Source organism: Hemitrygon akajei, chromosome 1 (assembly GCF_048418815.1).
Source record: "Hemitrygon akajei chromosome 1, sHemAka1.3, whole genome shotgun sequence".
In the NCBI taxonomy this organism is placed as follows: domain Eukaryota; kingdom Metazoa; phylum Chordata; class Chondrichthyes; order Myliobatiformes; family Dasyatidae; genus Hemitrygon; species Hemitrygon akajei.
In genome coordinates, this window is record NC_133124.1 from 12295757 (window position 1) to 12320268 (window position 24512).

Here is a 24512-nt window from a genome sequence, read left to right on the forward strand (position 1 = left end):
GAAAAATGTGATTATCCTGTTCAGTAGAAAAAATAGAAAGAAACAGTTTTTTTTAAATAGTGGGGGGACCGAAAGAGGACTAACTGAATGTAAAAGTGCAGCAAGAGCAAGCAACTTGTTTAGCCTTTACTGCAAGAGCACTTGAATAAATGAGTAAAGGCTTTTAATGCAGACTTAGAATAATACATTATGGTCTTCTAGCTTAGTAAGGTTATATTGTTGTAGGTTACAATGAAAATTCACTGCAGTGAGCCTACATTGCAGTGAAATATCCTTCTGGGGCTTGACTAGGAAGATAAATGGATCATATTTCTCTGGCTGGCATGACTATAACCATGGGTTCAAACTTTCAGGGCTGAGTTAGGAAGAAACTTCATCAACCAGAAAAAAAAGAGTACCTTTCAAATTCCCTATCCAAGTTGGCTGTGGAGGCTCAGTTACTAACGCTTGAGATAAATTGACATACTTATAAAGTCAAAATCAAAGTAAAGTCAATTTGTTATCACAGAAGATATATACGCTGCAACTCTACAAATCTCTGCTGAGACCACACTTACAGTACTGTGTTCAATTCTGGTCACCTCATTATAGGAAGGATGTGGAAGCTATGGAGAGGGTGCAGAGGAGATTTACCAGGATGTTGCCTGGTTTGGAGAACAAGTCATATGAAGCAAGGTTAGCAGAGCTGGGACTTTTCTCTTTGGAGCGTAGAAGAATGAGAGGAGACTTGATAGAGGTCTACAGGATTATGAGAGGCATAGATAGGGTGGGTAGTCAGTACCTGTTTCCCAGGGCACCAAATAGCAAACACCAGAGGGCATATGTACAAAATTAAGGGAGGGAAGTTTAGGGGAGACATCAGGGGTAAGATTTTTACACAGAGGGTTGTGAGTGCCTGGAATGATTTGCCAGGGATGGTGGTGGAGGCTAAAACATTAGGGGTATTTAAGAGCCTCTTGGATAGGCACATGGATGAAAGAAAAATGGAGGGTTATGGGGTAGTGTGGGTTTAGTACTTTTTTTTAAGGATTATATGGGTCAGCACAACATGGAGGGCTGAAGGGCCTGTACTGTGCCGTAGTGTTCTATGGTTCTATACCTCGAGATTCATTTTCTTGCAGGCATTTACAGGAAAATAAAGACATACAAAAGAATTTAAGAAAAACTACACATAAAAAAAGACTGACAAATAACCAATGTGCAAATAAAAAAATATTGAAAATATGAGCTGTAGAGCTCTTTAAAGTGAGTCCGTAGAGCAATCAAGACTGAAGTGTTTGGTATGTGAAAGTGGTGCTTTGGTGAAAGGTCTGGCATGATCTTACAGAACAACAGACACAATATATGGGGGTAAATGGCCTATTATTCTACCTCTGTCCTTGTGGGTTAGGCTCGCAACAAAAGGCAGTCAGGGGATCTTTACTGGTGGTGTATACATCTTGGCAATTCCAGCTTAAATATTTTGGAAGAATCTACTTCCATGGATAATGGCTGAATAGCTTGGGGGCACAAATATTAATTAGACATAGTACAAATTACCAATAATTTAAGATCATAAAAGTGAAAGACTGAAATTGGACTATAGTGTCATTTATAGTAAACCAATCACTTTGTTTTGGATTTGAGTGACAGTAGTCAAGACCAGTGCTTCCTTTAGTTTAAGCTGATTGGAAAATATCACGATCAAGATCTAGGAGGGAATACAAGTGAGAAGAGAGAGGAAGGTGGAGAAAAGGAAAGGAAGGCAAAAGAAAAGGAATGGGAGAACAGCAAGGTAAAACAACAGAAATTGAAGGAGGAAGGAAAAAGGTGAATGGGCGAGTTGTATCTAATGGAAATAATAAGACTAAATTGCACCATCTGTCACTCAAATCTTCAATTCAGCCAAAGTCAATTTCATATTCAGTCAGTATACAATCTTATCTAAATGCCTTGAATGATTTGCATTAATGATATTATGAAGCCAGTTATTCACCTACCATTCAACTTTTCAACTACAACTATAACCTTTTGGGATTTTAGTTACACATAAATGATATGTATCTGAAACAATGTAGTTACATACCATTAACAGTCCAGGAATTATTTCAGGTAATAACTGGTTCAGAACATCTTTGTGGACTCTCTCTATGATCTTGGTTTGCATTTTGATTGCTGCAAGGTTGATAGGACATTCTGCTGTCTGTATAATAGGACAAAGCACTTTGATGCATTGCTCAGGGTTGATAGATGTGGCCAAGGCTGTAGCGGCTTCTTCAGCAGCTCTTACCACCTAATGAAGAACAGAAAGATGTTAGAACTCATTGAATCTTGTTAGGTACCATAATATTACTTACACTTATATTAAATTGGTGGCTTTGCATTGGTGAGAAATCAGTACTCAACATATCCATAGGGAAATGTGGCGTTATTAAAGTATTTCTCAGTGTCCCTACTTTAAAGTACAAATGATTTGCTAATAGACAAGATTCGAATGAAAAACATTTCATTGTGCAATCAGAACCTGACATGCCAGAGATTAGCTTTATTTGTCACATGTACATCGAAACATACAGTGAAATGTGTTGTTTGCGCCAACGCCCAACATAGTCTGAAATGTGCTGCAAATGTCACTGTGTTTTGAGTGCCAACACAGCAACCCCTTAACAAACCCAAACTCAGACGTCTTTAGAATTTAACCTGTTCATAAAAAAACCATAGGGAAGATAAAAATGCAATATTAACTAGTCCTCAGTGCTTGAAAGAGCTCCAAGTAACTGCCTTCTCCCCAGGTGAATCCAATCTCCTGTATCACTCAGCAATTTTAAAAAAATGAATTACACAAGATTCCAGAATAATTGGGAAATAATAGTAATGACTTAGTTGGAGATATTTTATCAGAAACTGGTCCCACCAGATCTGTAATTTATCATTTATCATCCTGTGCCTGTGTTGCAAAATACAGTTCCCACTACTTACTTTGCTCTTTCCTATCCTATCTTGGACAAAGGAATGTACTATTTATTACTATCGTAAGCACCAATTACAAAGATATTGTACTTAGTGAGGACTAGTTTGCACAGTTCAAGTAATTCTTTGCACCTTATCACTTCCCAGAGGGTGGTGACTTTGTGGAATTCATTGCCATGGATAGCTGTGGACATCAAAGTTTAGGGAAGTCAAAGCTAATGAAAAAACAAAAGAGACAGCATACAACAAAGCAAAAAATAGTTGGAAGATAGAGGATTGGGAAGCTTTTAAAAACCTACAGAGAGCAACAAAAAGAATCATTAGAAGGGAAAAGATGAAATATGAAAGCAAGCTAGCAAAAACTATCAACGTGGATATCAAGCTTTTTCCAAGCATGTAAAAAATAAAAGAGATCTGAGAGTAAATATAGGATCGCTAGAAAATGAGGCTGGAGAATAATTATGGGGGACAAGGAGATGGCAGATGAACTAATTGAGTATTCTGCATCAGTCTTCACTGTGGAAGACACTGGCAGTGTGTCAGATGTTGAAGGGTGTGAGAGAAGAGGAGTGCAGTTACTATTACAAGGAAGAAGGTGTTCAAAAAGCTGAAAGACCTTAGTCTTTCATGGTACAGTCACCTGGACCAAATGAACTGCACCTAGGATTCTGAAAGAGGTTGCACTAAAGATTGTGGAAGCATTAGCAATGATCTTTCAAAAAACATTGGACTATAGCATGGTGCCAGGGGAACAGAAAATTGCAAATGTCACGCCACACTTTAAGAAAGGAGGAAGGCAGCGGAAAGGAAATTAGAGACCAGTTAGTCTGACCTCAGTGGTTGGAGTGGTTGGGAAGATGTTGGCGTCAATTGTTAAGGATGAGGTTATGGAGTACTTGGTGACATCAGACAAGATAGGACAAAGCCAACGTGGTTTCCTTAAGGGAAAATCTTGCCTGATGAACCTGTTGGAATTCTTTGAGGAGATTACAAGTAGGATAGATAAAGGAGATGCAGTGGATGTTGTGTATGTAGACTTTCAGAAGGCCCTTGACAAGGTGCCACACATTAGGCTTCTTACCAAGTTAAGAGGCCATGGTATTACAGGAAAGCTACTAACATGGTTAGAGCACTGGCTGATTGGTAGGAGGCAGCAAGTGGAAATAAAAGGATCCTTTTCTGGTTGGCTGCCAGTGACTAGTGGTGTTCCACAGGGTTTGGTGTTAGGGCCATTTCTTTCCATGCTGTATATAAATGATTTAGATGATGGAACAGATGGCTTTGTTGCCAAGTTTGCAGATAATACGAAGATTGGTTAAGCAGCAGGTAGTGTTGTGGAAACAGGTAAGCTGCAGAAGAACTTAAGACAGTTTAGGAGAACCAGCAAGACAGTGGCATATAAAATACAATGTTAGAAAATGCATCGTCATACACTTTGGTAATAGAAATAAATGTGCAGACTATTTTTTAAGTGGGGAGAAAATTCAAAAATCTGAGATGCAAAGGGATTTGGGAGCCCTTGTGCAGAATATCCTAAAGGTTAACTTGCAGGTTGAGTCGGTGTTAGGGAAGGCAAATGCAATGTTAGCATTAATTTCAGGTGGTCTAGAATTCAAGAGCAGGGATCTAATGCTGAAGCTTTATAAGGCATTTGTGAGGCCTCACCTTGAGTATCGTGAACAGTTTTGGGCTCCTCATCTAAGAAAAGATATGCTGGCATTGAAGAGGGTCCAGAGGAGGCTTACAAGGAGATTCCGGGAATGAAAGGGTTATCATATGAGGAATGTTTGATGGCTCTAGGTTTGTATTTGCTGAAATTTAGAAGGACAATGGCGGATCTCATTGAAACCTTTCAAATGTTGAAGGGCCTAGACAGAGTAGATGTGGAAAGAATGTTTCCCATGGTGGGGGACCCTAGGACATGAGGGCACAGCCTTAGGATAGAGGGGCGCCCATTTAAAACAGAGCTGCGGAGAAATTTCGGCAGAGGGTGGTGAATTTGTAGAATTTGTTATCACAAGCAGCTGTGGAGGCCAGGTTATTGGGTGTATTTAAGGCAGAGATTGATAGGTTCTTAATTACATACGGCATCAAAGATTATGGGGAGAAGGCCAGGGACTAGGGTTGAGGAGGGAAAAAAAGGATCAGCCATCCCATGATTGAATGGCAGAGCAGACTTGATGGGCCAAATGGCCTAATTCTGCTCCTATGTCTTCTGGTCTTATAATCATGTCATTGGGTATATTTAAAGCGGAGGCCTTTAGGCCCATCTAATTATTAACGAACCATTAATCTGCCTACCCCTATTGACCTGAACCATAGCAGTCCATACTCCTCCCATCCAAATTTCTCCGGATGTTCAGGATGTTGGAGGGCAGAGGTGACTGCAGTTGCTATTACTATGGAGAAGATAGCTGAAGTGATTGTGGATGCATCAGCAGTGATCTTTCAAGAATCATTAGATTCTGACGTGGTTCCGGAGGACTGGAAAATTGCAAATGTCATTCCACTCTTCAAGAGAGCGAAGCAAAAGATAGGAAAGTTAGCCTGACTTCACTGGTAGGAAAGATATTGGGAATCCAGTATTAAGGATTAGGTTTTGGGGTACTTGAAGGCACATGATAAAATACACCAAAGTCAGTGAGATTTCCCAAAATTCTGAATTCTTTGAGGAAATAGCAAATAGGACAGATAAAGGAGAATTGGTGAATGTTATGTACATGGATTTTTCGGAAGGCCTTTGACAAGGTGCCACACACGAGGCTCCTTTAAAAGAGCACATGGTACTACAGAAAAGATATGAGCATGGATAGAGGATTGGCTGATTGGCAGGAGGCAAAGAGTGGGAACAAAGGGAGCCTTTTCTGGTTGTTGTGTTCCACACGGGTTGGTGTAAGGATGGTTCCCTTTTACTTTATATGTCAATGATTTGGATGATAGAATTGATGGCTTTGATGGTATGAAGACAGGTGAAGGGACAGGTAGTGTTGAGGAAGCAGGGAGGCTGCAGAAGGACATAGATAGATTAGAACAGGCAAAGAAGTGGCAGATGGAATACAGTGTCAGGAAGTGCACAGTCATGCACTTTAGTAGAGGAACAGAAATGTAGACTATTTCCTAAATGAGGAAAATTTCAAAAATCCAAGGTGCAAAGAGACTTGAGAGTTCTTGTGCAGGATTACCTGAAGGTTAACTTGCAGGTTGAGTCAGGGTAGTGAGGAAGGCAAATGCAAGGTTAGTATTCATTTTGAGAGGACTAGAACATAAGAGCAAGGATGTGATGTAGAGGTTTTATAAGGCATCGGTGAGGACGCACCTCCAGTATTGTGAGCACTTTTTAGCTCCTTATGTAAGGAACGATGTGCTGGCATTGGAGATAATTCAGAGGAGGTTCACAAGCATGATTCTGGGAATGAAAGTGTTAAAGCATGAGGAGTTTGATGGTTCTGGGTCTATATTCACTGGAGTTTAGAAGGGGGGGCGGGGGATCTCATTGAAACCTATCGAATATGGAAAGGCCTGGATAAAGTAGATGTGGGTGAGTCTAGGACCACAGGGCACAGCTTCAGAATAGAGGCACGTCCATTTAGAACAGGGATGAGAAAGAATTTCTTTAGCCAGAGGATGGTGAATCTGTGGTATTCATTGGCAAGGACGGCTGTGGAGGCCAAGTCATTAAGTATACTGAAATCAGAGGTAGATAGGTTCTTGATTATACAGGGCATCAAAGGTTATGGTGAGAAGGAAGGAGAATGGGGTTAAGAGGGATAATCAATCAACCATGATGGAATGGCAGAGCAGACTCAATGGGCCGAGTGGCCCAATTCTGCTCCTGTGTCCTATGGTCTTAAAAGGTCTCACCAGAGCCATATGATGCTTCAAATTCTTTTACAACAAGGATCAATGTACAATACCTACAGCACATTAACTCTCAGTGATTCAGGTACCTTATATTCTTTTTAGTTTGTCACCAACCTGATGGCATGAACATTGATTTCTCCAGCTTCTGGAAATTTTCCCCCAGCCTTCCCCTTCCCCCTTCTTCAATTCCACACTCTGGCTCCCTTCTTACCTTTTCACTTCACCTGCCTATCATCTCCACCTGGTGCCCTTCCCTTTTCTCATGGTCCACTCTCTGATCAGATTCCTTCTTCTCCAGCCCTTTATATTTTCCACTTATCACCTCTCAGCTTCTGCCTTCACCTCATCTCTCTCAACCACTTGGCTTCACCTATCACCTTACAGCTTGTACTCCTTTCCCCTCATCATCCTTGTTATTCTGGCATCTTCCCCTTTCCTTTCCATTCCTGATGAAGGGTTTTGGCTTGAAACTGCTTGACTTGTTGAGTTCCTCCAGCATTTTGTGTGCGTGTTCCTCTGGATTTCCAGATTCAACAGAATTTTTTGTGTTTATAACGTAGCATCCCCACAACTTACTAACCCTAACTGTACATCTTTGGAATGTGGGAAGAAACTGAAGCACCTAGGTGAACCCATATAGTTACAGGGTGAGTCTACAAACTCCTTACAGACAGTGGCAGGAATCAAAGCCCGATATTACAGCTGTGCTGTAAATTATTACACTAACTGCTATGATAGCTATCAGTATGTCCTTGATGTCTTTCTGTACCCTCCTCAGCTTCCAAACTACCCTGTAGCATTTAGATTTACAGATATATTACAACGCATATTGTGAACAGTTGGGAATCCAGTATCGATCCTTTCGACATTCCATTCGTCATATGTTTAATCCATAATTTACTTTTCACATCAGTCATATACCCCAATATTTTGTGTCTTAATTGTGATTAACACCTTGTAAATCTTCCTGAACTGATGACAAAAGAAAATTATATGTTACCAATCCATTTGTAAACTTTTATTTTTCTGTGTAATCAGTTTACTTTCATTGAAACAATATGGCAGCCTGACATTTTATTTCTTCCTTTGCAAAAGGATCAGTAATAAACCAACCTCTTTTTGGGGATCTTTGTGAGCTTCCAGTGTTCTTATGATGGTGAGCTCCGCATAATTTTTGAATCTTTCTGGCTGATGTTTCAAAATCTCTTTTAAAACTCGCAGTGCTAATGCTCTGATCGTATGCTGCAATTATCAAGAGAAAAGAAACTCTATGTTAATAAACCCCCAATGCAAATACTTTGAAGACAGTGACTGGACACAGAGGTGAACAGGAGGGAGGTTTTCAGAATTTGAAATTCCATCTAATAACAAAAGTGTCACTTCAGAATTAGTTATTTGAAGATTAGGAAACTTAGGTGATTACTTCCTGAGAGGCAAAGAATGAAACGGTAAATGCATTAAAGATTTCAACATGTCACTAGCATCAGATCATTCAACTGGCAAATATTTTTCACACATTAATTTCATTCCAAAGTGAACAGTAATTCATAAACAATGTAAGAGATAGAAGCAGGAGGTCATTCAGCTCCAAGCAATGTCTGCCATTCAAAAAAAAATCCTACTGCAAATATTGTTTTCCTGTCTTACCCCCATATCACAATCCTTTAAATATCCACAAATCTATTAATATTTGCCTTGAACATTGGCGCTAAGGTGGCATAGTGGTTAGCACAATGCCACCTTGGGTACCATGGTACTGTAGTGCTTAGATTGACACTATTATAGTTTGTTATGACCTCAGCCCCCTCCTTTGTGAGAATCGCAAGAGAGAGAGAGAGAGAGAGAGAGAGAGAGCCTTACGGTTTGGAATGTGGGCTGGTCGCTCAACAAGACAAAAGCCTTGGACATAGCCATTGTCTTGGGAGACACCTTTGTGGAATAAGGAACTGGCCTACGTGCAGACCCTCAGGGCAAGGTGAGATGGGTGATGGGAGAAAGATTGCCTCGCCCCCCGACCCTGATGGACATCGACAACCCTGCCAGTCCAGATAAAAGGTGGGCTGCCGAGGCGGGGCCTCAGACGCACCAAGGAGACACACGAAGAAGACACGATAGTGCTTCCCGTCGGAGCGGGAAGCCATTTTGAAGGAAGCCACGTGCGTTAGATTCCGGATCGGGAGTCTGTGGCTGGAACCAGAGGACAAACCGTTTTAACTAACAACAGGGATTTGCTTCGCAAAGACGACGGGCAAGTGTTCCTTCTCTTTCTATCCAACACGTGAAATGTCAGCGGTTCCCGAAACGGGGAAGCCTGCAGACTTTGAGTGACTCTTATACCCAATTGGACTCAGTATCCCCTAGACAACGATAGAGCTCATTTTTGATTATTACTACACCTGTGCTTTAGATTGAGTTTTGACGATGTATATGGTCTGAATGTTTTGTAGTAACCATACGTTTGTGCCCCTTTATAAATAAAAACGTTTGGAAATAGTAGCACCAGGCTTCAGCGGACCTATCTATCTTTGCTGGTAAGTCACCCGGTTACTGGGGAACGTAACAAGTGGGGGCTCGTCCGGGATTTGAAACCAAAGGGGAGGGTCAGTGAATCGGGCTGTAAGTCCAAACTTAAATCTGGTTATGCAGGTAGCCAGACAGGAAACCAGCAAAGATGGATGTGGGTGAATTTATGAGAAACCCGACTGTAGAGGCGCTAGGGACGGCTACCAAATCAGACTTGGTAAATCTGGCAAAGGGGTTAGACCTCGCAGAGGTGAGGTCATCAATGAAAAAGCAGGAAGTGTGAAGGGCCATAAATCAGTATTACATTGGGAAGAAGGTGTTTGCAGCTGAGGATTTGGAAAATATCCCCGAAAAGAGATTAGCGAGTGGGGCAGATCAGTTAGAGTTGGAGAAAGTAAGGTTGGAACATGATCTTCAAAGGAAAAGGCTGAGGAACGAGCTGCAAAGGAAAAGGCTGAGGAACGAGCTGCAAAGGAAAAGGCTGAGGAACGAGCTGCAAAGGAAAAGGAAAAGGAAAGGGAGCAGGTGTTCAAACTAAAGGAATTAGAGATGAAACGGGGTCATGAGCTCCAGCTAAAGCAGCTAGAAGCAGAAGCAGAAGAGAAAGAGAAACAAAGGAGCCATGAATTGGAGCTGGACAGGCGAAAGCAAGAGCGAAGAGCTCAAGGGCAAGAGAGAGAGGAGGGGTTTGATGTTAGTCGGGCGTTGAGGTTGGTCCCCCCCTTCGAGGAGACGGATGTTGATAGTTATTTCTTGCTTTTTGAAAAGGTGGCAGTGAATCAGAAGTGGCCCAGAGAGCAGTGGGTGGCGTTGTTACAAAGTGTGTTACGAGGGAAAGCACAGCGGGCATATGCTGCGTTACCCCCAGAAGGGGAAGGGAATTATGACCAAGTAAAGGAGGCCATTCTCCGAGGTTACGAGTTAGTACCTGAGGCGTATAGACAAAGGTTCCGAAATTTAAGGAAAGGGTGGAATCAAACATATACCGAGCTAGCCCATGAGAAGGGTGTGCTCTTGGACCGTTGGTGCACCGCGGAAAAGGTGGCCGAGAATTATGGGCGTCTCAGGGAGTTATTTTTGATTGAGGAATTTAAAGGTTGTGTTCCGGAAGAGATCCGAATGTATTTAAATGAGAGGACGAATCAGTCCATCTCAGAAATTGCTAGGTTCGCAGATGAATATGCCCTAACCCACAAGACAAAGTTTTCCTCGCCAAAAAGTTACCCGAGAGACCGTCGGAATGGTAGGGAAAGCCCGCCGGCTGAGCGGAGATCCCGCCGGGAGCTAGCAGAAAAAGTGAGGATAACAGGCAGGAAACCTGGAGATTTCCTGGTTTAACCTGTTTTAATTGTGGAAAGGTGGGTCATATTGCATCTAAATGCTTTGCTCCGAGAAAGGAGCCAGAGAGAGAGAGAGAGCGTGCAGTGGTAATCAGAAAATTGGCAAGAGGGTCCCAGGGGAGCAGAGAGCGCAAGGGGTCGGAGATTTATCTGTCACCCGGAACCGTGTCTGTGAGGAAGGGGGACCCGCCTATCCCCGTACGGATTTGGAGAGACACGGGGGCGGAGCTATCATTAATTAGCCGTAACGTATTACCATTCGGACCTCCGACGGGCGAGGTAGCCCTGAGAGGCATAGGAAACTGGACCGAGGTAGTGCCTTTGCATAGGGTCCTTCTAGATTGTGAGTTGGTGTTGGGACCAGTGGAACTGGGGGTCCTGCCGGAGTTGCCGGGGAAAGGCGTGGACGTCCTTCTGGGTAACAACCTAGCGGGTGGGAAGATTGGAGCAGCCGTGAACCTAAAAACCCAGCCCGTGAGAGTTGAGGCCCCGCCCATAGAGTCCCCGAGCTATCCCACATGCGCGGACACTCGCAGCCTGTTGAGAGCGGCAGCTGAGAAAGCGAGCAGTTTAAATTTGGCTCAGACGTTTTTACCGACCCTGTGCCACGAGGGTTTCGAGGGTGGTAAAACGAGGAATAGTAACGTAAAAGGAGAGAAAGGAGAGAAGGTAGATCCTCCTTTAGCGAAGAAAAAGGTCCTAGAGGTAGGAAATAAAGATGAGAAACAGATAAAGCTGTTAAAAGGTCCAGGGTTGGACCTGGATGAGTCTAAAGGTGTTCCCGATAATGAAATGAGGGCAGTCCTCGATGAAAAGGATGCCATTACCTTGAAGAAGTCTGCTGGATTAGCAGATGAGGTTGTTTCAGCCCAAGGGGTTGAGTTTACTTCGGAAGTGAGTTGCCCAGAGAGTAACTGGGAGGATCAGAGGACGTTAGAATTTGAAAAGGGTCTGGGGATTGAAAGCCTGGAAGAGGCGAATGCCCCGTTTGAGTGTGTCCAAGATGGGGAGGCCCGTGGTCCTAAACCTAGTCACGGAGCTCAGAAAAAGTCTGAGGTATTTGACTCGGCTGGACGAGACGGCCGTCCTTTTGGATCAGATAGACTTGGTTCGGGGAAGAAGGTGTCTGTGCTGAAGGGGGTGTTCAGAGTTAAGGTGGAGTTTACGAATGGGGAGATAACTGTTGTTGTGGAGGAGAACGGTAAATCCGTAGTTCCCAAATCGAAGAAAAAAAAGTTAAAGTCTAGATTGATGCCTGCGCATCGATTACAGGTTGATTTGGAATGTAAAGGGGCCTCACACGCTATTGTTATTCAAGAAAGCGCTGTGAGGAAGCCGAAATTTAAATGCGGCCGGAGAAAAAGGTTCGAACTAAAACACATCAGCCTGTATGGTCTTGACAAAAGGGTTAACTACCTGTGTAGCATTAAAGAATTGGGCGGAAATTCCCATGATGGACTAGGTTGGGGACATGGAGTTAAGAGAATAACCCTCGTGGAAAGGAAAGGCGGGAGAGTACCTCGCCAAATTACTCAAGTTTCCCAAGGGGGGACTCCCCGGGAAAGAGGCGATGGTCAATAGAAGTTGTCATTTTTAAACAGCGACGCCAGTTGTATGGGTTTGCGCCCAAAGCCTGTGCATAATAAAGACAACCCCTTTGGAGACCTGCCGATGAAATAACACGACCGAAACGATTAGTATTTGTATAAACTTTTGTAGATGCACCTAGGCTAAGATCACACCTCCTTAGTTGTGTTGCTGAAGAAAATAAATAAAAATAGGTGGTTATTGAGCTGAAGTTTGATGCTACCAGACTTTAGTACGGTACGTGAGGTTAAGATATTAAAGAAAGGGGCACTGTAATTGTTACCTGTTTAGATACTGACTGGAATGTATAACGGTAGTACTCTGTGAAGAGAAAAGCTTGTGTAGTATGTTAGAGTCCAGAAAAAATCCTGTACCAACTTGTTTTTAACCGCTGGTAAAAAACTTTTAAGAGGGGAGGTGTTATGACCTCAGCCCCCTCCTTTGTGAGAATCGCAGAGAGAGAGAGAGAGAGAGAGAGAGAGAGAGAGAGAGAGAGAGAGAGAGAGAGAGAGAGAGAGAGAGAGAGAGAGAGAGCCTTACGGTTTGGAATGTGGGCTGGTCGCTCAACAAGACAAAAGCCTTGGACATAGCCATTGTCTTGGGAGACACCTTTGTGGAATAAGGAACTGGCCTACGTGCAGACCCTCAGGGCAAGGTGAGATGGGTGATGGGGGAAAGACTGCCTCGCCCCCCGACCCTGATGGACATCGACAACCCTGCCAGTCCAGATAAAAGGTGGGCTGCCGAGGCGGGGCCTCAGACGCACCAAGGAGACACATGAAGAAGACACGATAGTGCTTCCCGTCGGAGTGGGAAGCCATTTTGAAGGAAGCCACGTGCGTTAGATTCCAGATCGGGAGTCTGTGGCTGGAACCAATGGACAAACCGTTTTAACTAACAACAGGGATTTGCTTCGCAAAGACGACGGGCAAGTGTTCCTTCTCTCTCTATCCAACACGTGAAATGTCAGCGGTTCCCGAAACGGGGAAGCCTGCAGACTTTGAGTGACTCTTATACCCAATTGGACTCAGTATCCCCTAGACAACGATAGAGCTCATTTTTGATTATTACTACACCTGTGCTTTAGATTGAGTTTTGACGATGTATATGATCTGAATGTTTTGTAGTAACCATACGTTTGTGCCCCTTTATAAATAAAAACGTTTGGAAATAGTAGCACCAGGCTTCAGCGGACCTATCTATCTTTGCTGGTAAGTCACCCGGTTACTGGGGAACGTAACAAGTTCAAGGAGCGGAGTTCAGAGTTCAATCCTAGCATCCTCTGGAAAGAGCTTGTATGTTCTCCCCGTGACCACGTGGGTTTCCCCTGGGTGGTTCGGTTTTATCCCACAGTCCAAAGATGTGTCGGTTGGTAGGCTAATTGGTCATTGTCCTGCAATTAAGCTAGGATTATAGCAAGGGTTACTTGGCAGTGTGGCTCGAAGGGCTGGAAGGGCCTGTTCCATGCTGTATCGCTAAATAAAAATAAAATAAACATCATCAATGATTGAGCCTCCCCATTGTTCCAAAGATTCTCACAACTTGAGTAAAGAAATTTCTCCTTAGTTAGGAGGACATGGCTTTAAGGTAAGGGGTGGGAAGTTCAAGGGGGATATTAGAGGAAGGTTTTTTATTCAGAGAGTGGTTTGTGCGTGGAATGCACTGCCTGAGTCAGTGGTGGAGGCAGATACACTAGTGAAATTTAAGAGACTACTAGACAGGTATATGGAGGAATTTAAGGTGGGGGGTGAAATGGGAGGCAGGGTTTAAGGGTTGGCACGACATTGTGGGCTGAAGGGCCTGTACTGTGCTGTACTGTTCTATGTTTAAATTCATCTCTTATTTTGAAACCACGACCACTGTCAGGGGCATAAACTCAGTGTCTGGCCTGTCAAGCATTCTATCAAGTTTCTGTGCTTCAGTGAGATTGCCCCTTATTGTTTGAAACTTAGTAGTCTACAACACAGCCTCCTCAATCTCACCTTTGGTATTAGCCCTGCCCTCCCAGGGACCAGTGTGGAAATCCCAGGCACACTCAGTCTTTAGCAAGCATCTTCTATTTTACAAAAGCAGTCCAAAACTGTATGCAATATTTTCCAAATGTCATCTCAGCAAGCGTGGTATGACATAGTGCTCAATCCGCTAGTAATAAAGACCAATATATACTCTGACTGACTGCTGCACCTGGACATCTGCTTTTAGTGACCGGTGTATAAGGTAATTATGGTCCCTTCGAACATGAGTATTCCCAGTCTCATAACATTATAAAACTACTTGGCATGACGTCTAAACTCCTGCACTCAATATTTTGATGGATGAAGGTAAATGTGTTAAAACCTTTTGCATCTGCACAGCAGGTTTGTCGGGATCAACATTTAACTGAAGACTCAGCTTTGGTTGAGTGGATCTGCTGGATGCTGTCCCTCTTTCACAACCTCTCCAGTACGCCCCAGAGCAGTTTCTGTGCCTTTCTTGTTGTTTCTTTATAGAGAGCTGTACAAGTTGAAAATCTGGCTGAGTCGTGCCACAATAACATCCTCTCATACAATGTCTGCAAGACTGAAGAGCTGATTTTGGACTTCAGGAGGAGGAAATTGGAGGTCCATGACCCAGACCTCATTAGTGTTATCAGCTGAGAGGACTGTCCAAGGCCTAGCACATAAGTGCCATTACAAAGAAGGCACCTCTACTTTCTCAGAACGTTGCGAAGATTTGGCATTCTAAAACTTTGACAAACTTCTATAGATGTGTGGTGGAGAATATATTGGCTGGTTGCATCAGAGCCTGGTATAGAAACTCCAATGTCTTTGAACAGAAAATCATACAAAATGTAGTGGATATGGCCCAGCCCATCATGGGTAAAGGTAAAGCCTTCCCTACCATTGAAAACATCTACAAGGAGTGTTGTTGCAGGAAAACAGTATCCATCATCAAGGACCACCACCACCCAGGCTGTCCTCCTCACTGCTGCCATCAGAAAGAAGGTAGAGGAGCTTCAGGACTCACACCACCAGGTTCAGGAACAGTTATTACCCCCAACCATCAGACTCTTGAACTAGAGGGGGAAACTTAACTCAACTTCACTTGCTTGATCACCAATTTATGAATTAGATTGTACTGCCCAACAGAGTCAGGTCCCCATATGGTGAGCTGGAGGATAGGTGTTTTTGCATTGTAAGCAAAGATGAATGGGAACATAAGGGAAGGTTACTTTGCACATTTCTGTAACTAACTCTACAAAATGCCATGGCACTGTTTATCCTAGGAATATAACCTGGTGTATACATTCACAGAACTTGCAAAGGAAAAGACATAATGAGAAATACCATGGAATGGAGAATTCAAAGTTAACTAACCTCTTTATCTCCAAGTGTCTCAAGAAGCAGCAGTAAAACTGTTTTGAAATGTTCATCCCACACGCCTAATGACTCTTCTTGAATTGACTTAAGGAGTTCATACATTGCTGCTTTACGTTCTTCTATTCTCTCATTGTGATTGGAAAGTTCCTTCAGTAGCTCTGCAACCAAATCAGACTGGTCCAAAGTAGCATCTGATAACAAAAGTCAAATATTAATGCCCCGTGTGCACAACTCATGTCTTAACTTAATGAGTTAATAGGTGTCTGAAGGAATGGAATGACTGCATTACAAGTAGATTATCTCAAAATCAACTATTAATGGCCAGTGTACACAATTTTGTAAGAAGGGTTGGTATTAAAAGAACATACAAAGTTCAAAGCCATGATAGAACAAATATCTCACAAATGAATACTTACGTTATTCCTGCAACCATATTATGCTAAGAGATTAAAGATTAATAATACTAACAATTAAACACACCTTCTCCACCTCAAAGAGTAACTGAAAAATTAAAGGCACTCCAATAACACTCAACTGCTCAGTCTCAAACAGTTCAAAGATCAATTAATTTGCTCAAACACTAAAATGGAGTAAAAAATATATGACTATCTCATTTCTAAATTCAAAATGTATGAAGCTACCAAAGTGGAATGGAATTTAGTCAATCAGGCACAGGCTCTCGTAATTGATAGGAACACAACATCGACAAATGTGAACATCCACAAAATGCAGGAGGATCTCAGCAGGTTTGACAGCATCTATGGAATGGAATAAACAGAGGATGTGTCAAGTCAAGACCCTTCATCAGGATGGGAAAGGAAAGGTGAAGAAGCCAGAATAAAGTGGTGGGGGAAGGGATGGAGTACAAGCTGGCAGGGGATAGATGAGACCAAGTGAGGGAGAAGGTAGGTGGGTGAGGGAAGGGGAATGTCAAGTATGAAATCATCAAGGAATTGAGCTGTACAGCACAGAAACGCGTGGTGTGGCCAACCACATCCACATCAATTGATGCACTGATCTACCAAAATGATGAGACCAAGAAAGGAAAGATACAATGAAAATGGTATTAGTCAATGGAATGTGGCATAAAGGATGTGGGCTATTTAAGACAACAGCAAATAAAGCAAAAGGAATCTAGACTTCATTTGAAACTGAATAATGAAAATAGGAGCTATAGATTATTAAGAAACTGCAGTGCAGCATGGACACTTTTGGACAGTACTGTTGTAATTTTATGTATTGCACTGTACTGCTGCCTTAAAAAAATCATGATGTGTGAGTGATGATAAACCTGGGTCTTTATTGTGGACTGAGAGTAGGAAGGGGAAAGGGAGAGGGGAATCATGGTTGGGAAAAGGGAAAGGGGAGGGAGCAGGAAGCACTGGAGAAACATTCTGTAATGATCACCAATCTAATAGTTTGGAATCAAATTACCTTGCCCGGTGTCTAAGGGCTGGGTGTGCCAGCATCCACACCACCCCCTGCCCGTCTGCCACCTGTCCCAAGCCCCTCCCACAGCGCTCCACCCTTGCTATTCCCAACAACCTTTTCTCACACCAGACTTACAAACTTGCTCTCTGCTGACAAATATAGTACTGTGCAAAAGTCTTAGGCACCCTAGCTATATCTAGATGCTTAAGATTTTTGCACAGTACTATATATGGAATTCATTTATTTACTTTATTTAAGAATGTATTTAAAGATTAGTGAGCTGTTTTCAGAGTAGTCTTAGGGAAGTAATTTGCATGGGTTTTGAGACTGGACCCATGACAGAAATAACGTGAGTGTTGGGAAAGGACGGATGAGCTGCCAGCCTAGTGTGCAGATTTCTGCCGGGTGATATTGAATGTAATGAGTACTGCTGCAACAGGGTTCATTCAGGCTGAGATTTAATACCATTCCTGACAAGTAACTTTATTTATGAGTGTCAGGAAGAATATCCAATGCTGACCTACCCTTGTGGTCACGCTGTGCACATACACTCAGTGGCCACTTTACTGGGTACACCTGCTTATTAATGCAATTATCTAATCAGCCAATCATGTGGCAGCAACTCAATGTATCAAAGCATGCAGACATGTACAAGAGGTTAGTTGTCATTCAGACCAACATCAGAATGGTGAAGAAGTGTGATCAGTGACTTTGACTGTGGAATGATTGTTGGTGCCAGGTTTGAGTATCTCAGAAACTGCTGATCTCCTGAGATTTTCATACACAACTGTCTCTAGAGTTTACAGAGAATGATGCAAAAAACAAAATAAAAATTCCAGTGTGTGGCAGTACCGTGGGTGAAAATGCCTTGTTAATGATAGAGGTCAGAGGATAATGGCCAGACTGGTTCAACCTGACAGGAAGGTGACAGCAACTCAAATAACCACACTTTACAACAGTGATGTGCAGAAGAGCATCTCTGAATGCACAGCACATCTAACCTTGAAATGGATGGGCTACAGCAGCAGAAGACCACAACCATACACTTTACTGGGTACAGGATAATGTGTATGGTTGTGCGAGAGTACCTAATAAAGTGGCCACTGAGTGTATATTTACAATCCAGTAGTCTTTCTGGTCAGTAGTTAGTTATCCCTAGGATGATGAAGGTACGGGGATGTGACTTGGTACTAATAACACTACTGAATGTCAGAAGTAATTAATGTCTCTTGAATAGTGTGAATTTTACCTGCCACTTGTCAGCCATTGCCTGAATGTGATTCCAGCTCTTGCTTCATGCAGGCACAGGTTTACATTACGAAGAGTTACGAATGAACTGAACAGTAATAATTCTACAATCAACAGCCCTAATTATTCTTCACAAATGTAAAAACATACAACAGTCTCTTTGAGATAGATAGATAGATACTTTATTCATCCCCATGGGGAAATTCAACTTTTTTCCAATGTCCCATACACTTGTTGTAGCAAAACTAATTACATACAATACTTAACTCAGTAAAAAATATGATATGCATCTAAATCACTATCTCAAAAAGCATTAATAATAGCTTCTAAAAAGTTCTTAAGTCCTGGCGGTAGAATTGTAAAGCCTAATGGCATTGGGGAGTATTCCATGGAAGAGACACCGAGAGAGAACTGCATTTATTCATGCACTCTTATCTTTTAAAAACTGCATCTGCTGAACAAAATGTTTAGCCAACACAGTATTACCTGTTACAATGTTTGTGGTGCTAATATGTCAACACACGTAGATCAAATTTTAATTTGTTTTTGACCTTGTGATAAATCTAGAAAGAACTAGATTTTGTAAATTTACAACAAACCTAGCTTTGCATTCATGAAGCCTATCCAGTGAAATATTGTTTCTAAATATCCCTCCTCAATTTCTCCAAAACATTAATAAATTCACTCAAGTAGGTAGCGCCCACTATCAGCAAACCTAGAGATAATCAACTTATAATGTAATCATTCTGTACCTTTGCAAGTTAAAATGTCTAACAGCTAGTCAAAAAATATTATCATCACTTTTCTCAAGTAGACTCATCTCTTTACTTTGACAGCAGGAGAATAGGGAAACATATTTTTGAAACTCAGGATCTGAATCATCTTTAGTTTGTAATATTAAACATGCCACATTTTAGACAAGAACTTAAATGGCTTTCAGTTTCAAACAATTATAGGATGCGTATGTCATTAAAATAGATGGTGTTAACAGAGAAACTGGTTGTCAGGACTTGCAAAGAAGTGGGCTGAGGAATGGCAAATGGCGTTCAATTCAGATAAGTGTGAGGTATTGCACTTTGGAAAGACAAAAATGTACTGGACTTTCAGAATGAAATGCTAGGGCCCTGGGACTGCTGTAGAACAGAAGAACTAAGAGAAGTTCCAAATCAGGCTATGCTGACTATCCCAAATCAGACCATGCTTTTCCAAATGCTTATAAATCTTATCTCTAAGGATCCTCTCCAATAGCTTCCCTACCTCTGATGTGAGGCTCAATGACCTACAATGTTCCTGATTATCCCCATTTCCCTTCTTGAACAAAGGAACATTGTCCACTCTAGAGTACTCCTGCCTTCTTCCAGTAACTTTTCATGCCTTGACTAATGAAGAACCTATCAACCACTGCCTTAAACACATCCAGTGACCTATCTCCACAACCGACTGTGGTAACAAATTCCATGGATTCATTACCATCTGGCTAAAGAAATTCCTAATCTTGGTCCTAAATGGATGTCTCTCTATTCTGAGGCTCTGGTCTCTGATTCTAGATTCCCCCCACTATAGGAAATATCATCTCTACAACCACTCTATCTTTGCCTTTTAACATTTGAAAGGTTTCAATGAGACAACCCCTCATTCTTCTAGATTCCAGCAAGTACAGGCCTAGAGCTATCAAACGCTCTTCATATAACTCATTCATTCCCAGAATCATTCTTATGAACTTACTCTAAACCCTCAACAATGCCCTTTATTCAGCAGCTTCATGTGCCGCACCTTGTCAAAGGCCTTCTGAAAATCCAGTAAACAACATCTTCTTAATCTATCCTGCTTGTTATTTCCTCAAAGAAATCCAACAACTTTGTCAGGCAAGGTTTTCCCTTCTGGAAACTTTGGCCTATTTTATCATGTGCCTCCAAGTAGACTGAGACCTCATAGTTAACAATTGACTCCAACATCTTCACAACCACTGAAGTTAGGCTAACTGGCCTATAGTTTCCTTTCTTCTGACTCCTCCCTCCTTGAAGAGGAGTGACATTTGCAATTTTCCAGTCCTCCGGAACCATCTGTGATTCTTGAAAAGTCATTACCAATGCCTCTACAATCTGTTCAGCTACCTCTTTCAGAACCCATGGGTGTAGTCCATCTGGTCCAGGTGACTTATCTACCTTCAGGCCTTTCAGCTTCTCAAGGACCTTCTCTCTAGTAACAGCAATTGAACTCATTTTCGTCCCTGATACTCTCAAACTTCCAGCATACTGCTAGTGTCTTTCACAGTGAAGACAAATGCAAATTACTTAATTAGTTCATCCTCAATTTCCTTGTCCCCCATTACTACTTCTCCAGCATAGCTTACCAATGGTCTGATATCTACCCTTACCTCTTTTTTACTCGTTGTACATTTGAAAAGACTTTCGTTATCCTCTTTGATATCATTGGCTTCATATTTCTTTTCCCTCTTTATTGCTTTTTATAGTTGCCTTTTAGTGTTTTAAGGTTCCCAGTCCTCTGACTCATTTTTGCCCTTTTTCTTTTTTTGTTTGTCAGCTATGGTTGTGTCATTCTGCCTTTAGAATACTACTTCTTTGGGATATCTCTATCCTGCATCTTCCAAACTGCTCCCAGAAACTCCCGCCATGGCTGTTCTGCCTTTAATCCTTCTATTGTCCCTTTCCAGTCAGCTTTGGCCAGCCCCTCTCTCATGCCTCTATAGTTCCCTTTACTCCACTGTAATACTAATACATATGACTTTAGCTTTCCTCTCTCATATTGCAGGGTGAAGACTATTATATTATGATCACTATCCCCTAAAGATCCCTGTACCTTAAGGTCCCTGTTCCATTACTCAACACCCAAACCAGAATTGCTGTTTCCTTAATAGACTGAACCACAAGCTGCCCTTAAAAAATAACCCCATAGGCATTCAACAAATTCTCTCTTTTTGGATCCAGCACCAGCCTGATTTTCCCAATCTGCCTGTGTATTGAAATCCCTCATGCCTATCATCACATTGCTCTTTTGATATGCGTTTTCTATCGCCCATTGTAATTTGTAGCCCACATCCTGGCTACCGTTCAAAGGCTTGTATATAACTCTCATCAGGGTCTTTCTACCTTTGCCATTTCCTACAAGGATTCCACATCTTCTGGTCCTATGTTACCACTTTCTAAGGATTTGATTTATTTTTTACCACTAGAGTCACCCCACCTCCTCTGCCTACCTAGGATACAATGTGTATCCTTGGATGATGAACTGCAGATTAAAATCTTCTTTCGACCACAACTCATACCCACCAATCTCTAACTGCACAACCAGATCATCTACCTTATTCCGGATATTGTGTACATTCATATTTAACACCTTCAGTCCTGTATTTGTCACCCTTTTGTCTCATGTGCCTTGTCAGATTTTGGCTTCAAACCCTTGCACAAGCTTCTTTTTTGTTTTTTTGTCTAAATTCACAACCTCTCCTGACATCCAAGGTTCCTTAACTCGACATCCTTGTCCTTCCTCCTGACTGAACAGGTCAGTCCTGAACTCTAGTCTGGCCATTCCATCAGCTGGTCTTTAAACTGGTAAATGTCATAGATAATGAATCTGTGGAATTTGTCACCATGGATGGCTGTGCAGACAGAGTTATTTTGTATATTTAAGGTGAAGGTTGATAGGTTCTTGATTAATAAGGGTATCAAAGGTTACAGGGAGAAGGTAGGGGAATAGGTTTGGGAGAGAAAATAAATCAGCCCTGATGGAATGGCGGAGCTAACCCGATGGGCCAAATATGTCATTTCTGCAACCATGTCTTATAGACTAAATGTGGACTTGCCCAATTAAACTCCTACACCTCCCACCGCCCCCTCAACCAGCCTGTACCTAATAATTTTTTAATTTGCCCTCCCTCAGTTTAATACTTTCCTGAAAGCTTGAGACTTCTCTTTATTCATATCATAAAACTTAAGATAACTTGAGAATGGAACAGGGATTATTAATGAGGTATTCTGAAGATGGCTTGGCCTTGGATACTGCCCTGATAATCTTCTGCAGTATGCCAAGTGAATGGTTCACTTCCAACAACCATAGCCACAGAATTGGTTCTTGAACCAAATGGTAAAAACATAATCACTACAGTTTCGCAACATTAGATAGATAGATAGATAGATAAGATACTTTATTCATCCCCATGGGGAAATTCAACTTTTTTTCCAATGTCCCATACACTTGTTGTAGCAAAACTAATTACATACAATACTTAACTCAGTAAAAAAATATGATATGCATCTAAATCATCTAAGTCCTGGCGGTAGAATTGTAAAGCCTAATGGCATTGGGGAGTATTGACCTCTTCATCCTGTCTGAGGAGCATTGCATCGATAGTAACCTGTCGCTGAAACTGCTTCTCTGTCTCTGGATGGTGCTATGTAGAGGATGTTCAGAGTTTTCCATAATTGACCGTAGCCTACTCAGCGCCCTTCGCTCAGCTACCGATGTTAAACTCTCCAGTACTTTGCCCACGACAGAGCCCGCCTTCCTTACCAGCTTATTAAGAACATTATGAACAGCTGGTCCACTTGACACAAAAATGGCAAACTTTTTTTTGTCTAAATGTTAACTTTTACATAAATTATGTTTAACGTGTTTCTTTTTTTTCTTGTGATGGCTGCTTATATGATGCTACATGCCTGTGCTGCTATCACAGATTTTCCTTTGCTCCTGTATTTGAGCAAATGACAATAAGCTCAATTTTGACTTTGATGAACAATCTTTGGGGTGGGTGACATCACCACAACTTATTATATCATATTTATAAAGAGAAGGGAAAACAATAATGGTCAGTCTACATGTCACAGACAGGTGGAATACTTAGATTGTTACAATCATTGTGAAATGGAAAGGGCAACGTGGTAGTGTGGCTTTGCTGCATCACCAATCACCGACTGAGGTTCAATCCCTGCCACTGCATGGTTTCCTTCTGGGCGTTCTGGGGTCCTCCCACATTCCAAAGATGTACAGGTTAGTCCGTTAATTAGTTGTGGTCATACTATATGGAAGGCAGAAGCGTGGTACACTTGCGGCTGCCATCACAATCTACACTGATTTGACGGCAACAACACATTTCACTACATGTTTTGATGTAGGTGTGACAAAAATGCTAATCTTTAAATCTGATCATTGAAGTCATTTATAGATGAGAATGCATGCAGGGCTGTTAAAAATATGCCAATGTTTTTGATGATTTAAATATCAAGGTCCACTGTATCAGATTTGCGCTGTGCCACCAATGTAAAGGGTTAATGACAAAAAGGTATGTGAACCACATGTATTGCTGATGTCAAACAGATCAAAACAGATGTTTTCCGGTTAAAGCATTTTCACTTACTACTTTAAAACTCATGGCATAGCAAATAATCAAAGTAATAGATAAAAAAATACTAAAATAAGCATAAAATAGTGGGCTTGAGTAAACAATGCTATTTTCGAACAAAGATACTTACTAATGAAATAGATCTGCTACTTACCATCAGGAAACTGTTCAGCATCATCATCAAACATGGCTTCCTTTAAGGCCGATTTACTAACAGAGATGTTATCTGTATAGTTGTAGGGATGATAATCACGCGGCCGGGAACTGCTGCGATGGGACATGGTGTTTAACATTGAAGTTTTATTGTCAAGGGCAATTCGTCCTAAGTCAGTGGCATCACCACCTCCTCTAACGTCAGCAGCTCCAGCAGTGACCTATTGAGCAGAAGTAGAAATTAAGAACTATTAGTAAAATATTTTTCCTCTTTCCTCACACTATTGGCCTTCCATACCCATTTTTTCTCTTTCTCTTCAAAATGAAATGGTTTATTTTGGAAACAGTGGGTTAAGTTGGTAGTCCTCTCAATACAGTTAGAAAGTTGTATTTCAAATCCTATGACAGAAAGGTAAGCCTAAAAATAAAGTCTCTGAACTGATGTGCTACTGTGAACACTGGAGATGCTCTTTCACATTAGAATTTAAAACAAAGCACAGGCTACTTTCTCAAGTGAATGAAAAAGATTCTTTATAAAGGACGAGTTAGTTTTCTATTACAGTATTAAATCTGTTTATTAAACAGATGATCGAGTCATTAGCACAATGATCTTTTTGAGAGCTTATATAAAACTTCGCTGCCATATTTTATACATACATTTAAACTCTAAAACATTTCACTTGGTTTGGAGCACGTTGGTGT

General features: G+C 41.7%; 1 protein-coding gene across 44 annotated transcripts in view; it reads right to left on the reverse strand.

The window, feature by feature from the left end:
- Positions 1-24512, reverse strand: part of clasp2 (cytoplasmic linker associated protein 2) — a 380510-nt gene that overhangs the window by 12054 nt on the left and 343944 nt on the right. For all 44 annotated transcript variants that reach the window (XM_073035883.1, XM_073034575.1, XM_073035242.1 and 41 more), the window contains 4 exons: positions 23812-24031; positions 15617-15810; positions 7924-8052; positions 2066-2272 (listed from right to left, as the gene is read on the reverse strand). In XM_073035883.1, coding sequence (XP_072891984.1) covers positions 2066-2272; positions 7924-8052; positions 15617-15810; positions 23812-24031 — 750 coding nt within the window. The remainder of the gene's footprint in view (positions 1-2065; positions 2273-7923; positions 8053-15616; positions 15811-23811; positions 24032-24512) is intronic.